Here is a 3,667-nt window from a genome sequence, read left to right on the forward strand (position 1 = left end):
GTTCTGGAGGCTAGGAGTCCAAATCACAGTGTCGGCTGGGCCATGCTCTCTCCAAAGGCTCTAGGGGAAAACTCTTTCTTGTCTCTCTCAGCTTCTGGTGGCCCCAGGTGTTCCTTGGCTGTGGCTGCACGACTCTGTCCTCACATGGCGGTCTTCCCTCTGTCTGTCTCTCTGTGTCCCTTCTTTTCTTTTATAAGGATTTCACTATGATTGCATTAGGACCCACTATACCCTGGGTACTACAAATGATTAACACACTTGACTGCTACCCAAAAGTTTGGAGGTTTGAGTCCACCCAGAGGCACCTTGGAAGAAAGGCCTGGTGATCTACTTCCAAAAAATGAGCCATTGAAAACCCCATGGAGCACAGTTCTACTCTGATACACATGGGGTTGCCCAGAATCAGCATTGACTCAATGACCATTGGTTTGGATTGGTAAACCCTGAAACAAAAACTTGAGGAAGACAAGGTAGTTATTCCCATTTCACGGATGAGGAAACTGAGGCTGCACCTGGCAGCCCCCGAACTTTTCCCCATTCCCAGAGTGTCTCATGGACTTTCACATGCCCCAGCTCTGCTCAGGTCCCTTCTTTTGCCTCAAGGGTCCATCCGAGAGGGAAGGCGGTGGCGGGGGGGGGCTTCCTTCTCATTGTTGGTGTCTTGAGAATAGTGTGGTGCCTGGTGTATAGTAAACATTTGGTAAATGATCAATGAAGGAGAAAGTGGGAAAGAGAATATATTGAATATGAACGCTGCAGGGTAAAATAATTTAAGAAACAACAGCCCATCTGCCTGTCATAGGAGCAGCTGCCATCTGCCCTGTCAGCAACCCCACGAGGGAGACCTGGATGCACACAGCACACAGGGAGACATTAGGAAATAATACGTAGACGTTCGCAAAAAGCCCCAAATAAACTGGGTGCTTGTTTCTTCCCTTAACTCGAACTTGACTTGGTCCTTTCTCAAAAATATAAAACTGTTTTTGGTAGGTATAAAAGTATCTTCCTTATTAAAAAGAGAAAGTCCTTAAGGTTATCAATCGTCTCTCTGCGTTGTATTCCTGTGATTCCCTAAGGAAGTAAGTTTGAAATACACGCGGACGTCGGTGAACATGCTTGTTTTTGTCTCATCTCCCTCCAGGTCTAATCATGTTCATTGGCTGGCTGCAAGGGAAGCAGCCGCTCAGCATGTTCACCATCGGGGTCAGGTAAGGCCGCCGTGACCGTCCTCAACTCGTCACTTTGTTAAATGGGCTCCCAGCCCTGCTGTCCACAGTGAGGTCAAGGAACCAAGGACAAAAAGGCCCACGTGTCCATCACCCCTTCCCTCAAATGCTACTGGTCACTTCTGATTTCTTGCCTTTACCTTCCTTTCCAACGTGCTCACCCCACACTCTGCCGCGGTAAACGCACAATTGAGAGAGTTCTTCTCTGTGCTCTACTTGCGGCTCTGAAAGGGTAAAGGTTTTCCGTTTTCAGTGGCAGCTTAAAGCCACTGGGAAACACTGAATCAGAAGGCAGAAATGACAGAATAGCCAGTGAGAAATTTTCCAAAATAAACCAATTGAGAGTTGTCCTTTTTAACACTTTATCCCTAACCCCTGTATGTTGAGTGACATTCAAGATGATCCTAGATACTGCTTTTCCTGGCCCGTTCTAGTCTTTATTAGTTTGTGGGTTAACTTTTTTATTATTATGAAAGTGTCCAGGTACATGTAAACACACCCTTCCCACACCATATAGGGATAAAGTCCCTGTAATAACCCTGTGCAAATGTTTGCTTAGCTCGTCACGTAAACCGGTACCATAAAACTGAGGGTGCCTTCTTGCTGTCGTCATGAAAACTAGGCACAACCCCTTAATCAAATTCAGTAATCTTGGTTTACCTAACTTGTCCCTGAATGTTCCCTGGTCACCATTTGGATACCATATTTCTTTGATTCCAAGAAACACATTCTTTTCCCCATTTTCACTGCTTTAAAATCTAACTGTTGCTTCTACATGCTGTGATGAAGAGAGCGTCATGGCACTGATTGGCAGTGTTTTCTCTTTCTTTAAAAAAAAAAAGTACCTTGGATCATCTTGAATGTCGCTCAGTGCACAGGGGTTAGACATAAAGTGTTAAAAAGGACAACACTCGAGTTATTTTGGAAACTCTCTTTCTCACCGACTGTTCCATGCTAGGCCCCCCTCCCCTGTGTCAGGACCTGCGACACTTTCCAAATGGTCCCCTCGAAGCCCTGCACTGAGGTGTGTGGGTGGTGAGACTCAAGGCACAGCGCTCAATGAAGCGCCTGCTTGCTCATCTCCAGTCTGCCCTGCTGTGGGCTGGAGGTCAGTGAGAGGTCATAAACCAGTCAGCCCCAATGTCCTGGAACCTCAGCCAAAATGGAGACAGAGGGAATCCCTTCCTAACATCCTGTCTTATGACTAACAAGAGCAGCCCACAGGAGGGGGCATTCCCATCTGTCTTAGATAACTAGTTATCTAAGACAGATGCTGCTGTAACAGAAATACCACAAGTGGATGGCTTTAACAAACAGAAGTTTATTCTCTTACAGTCTAGGAGGCTAGAAATCCAAGTTCAGGGTGCCAGCGCCAGGGGAAGCCTTTTTCCCTCTGTTGGCTCTGGTGAAAGGTCCTTGTCATCTTCCCCTGGTCTAGCAGCTTCTCAGCACAGGGACCCTGGGTCCAAAGGACCCTCTGCTCCTGGCTCTGCTTTCTTGATGGTAGGAGGTCCTTCTGTCTCTCTGCTAGCTTCTCTCTTTTATATCTCAAAAGAGACTGATTAAAGATACAACCTAATTTTGTAGGTTGAATCCTGCCTCATTAACATCATGGAGGTAGGATTTACAACACATAGGAAAGTCACATCAGATGACAAAATGGTGGATAATCACACAATACTGGGAATATGGCCTAGCCAAATTGGGACACATTATTGGGGGACACAATCCAATCCATGACACCACCCAGATTCCCAAGAGAGACTCTCATTGGCTCAGCTTGAGTCACATGTCCTCCTTTCATCCAATCAACCATGACTATGGCGGGGGGGAGGGGGGCCCATGGTGAAGAAACAATTGGAGGATTCATGGAGAGGTGAGTGGACACTCCTAAACATACCTACTGCCATAAGCAAAGGCCTTGTCCTCCCTTAACTCTAATTTCTTCTTCTGCCTTCCTCACAGAAAGAACCTAGGCCGCTAAACCTGTTCCCACTGAGTGAATTCCTACTGATAGCAACCTTAGGACAGGGTAGTTTCCTAGGCTGTAATCTTTACGGAAGCAGACTCCCACATCATTCTCCTGTGGAGCGGCTGGTGTATTCAAACCACAGACCTTTCTGTTAGCAGCTGAGTGCTTAACCACTGCACCACCAGGGCTCCTTCCCTTAGGCCACTAGACTAATAAGTGAAACTCAAGGGGCTCAGGGACTGCCCTCGGAAATGAAAATTCACTGCTCACAGATTTCCTGATTCCGGAAATTGCTTTCACAGGGCCCAAAGACTTTTCTCTCCAATAAATGAGAATAATTTAAATGCAGAAGCACTCTGAGGGAAACCCACTGACAGACTAATTCATACTATGGTGTGGGTGCCTGATACAAGAGCAGGTGTTTGCAGGAGAAGAGCTCAGGGTGGTGGATGCTGATGAAGGAGGCAGG

At 46.8% G+C, this 3,667-nt stretch overlaps 1 protein-coding gene across 1 annotated transcript in view; it reads left to right on the plus strand.

Moving 5' to 3' along the window:
• ATP2C2 (ATPase secretory pathway Ca2+ transporting 2) overlaps positions 1–3,667 on the plus strand; it is a 130,464-nt gene that overhangs the window by 102,784 nt on the left and 24,013 nt on the right. Inside the window, exon 11 of the mRNA XM_012555924.2 lies at positions 1,142–1,208. Within this exon, the coding sequence (XP_012411378.1) occupies positions 1,142–1,208 (67 nt within the window). The remainder of the gene's footprint in view (positions 1–1,141; positions 1,209–3,667) is intronic.

The sequence above is a fragment of the Trichechus manatus genome, unplaced genomic scaffold, assembly GCF_000243295.1.
Source record: "Trichechus manatus latirostris isolate Lorelei unplaced genomic scaffold, TriManLat1.0 scaffold00053, whole genome shotgun sequence".
Taxonomy (NCBI): domain Eukaryota; kingdom Metazoa; phylum Chordata; class Mammalia; order Sirenia; family Trichechidae; genus Trichechus; species Trichechus manatus.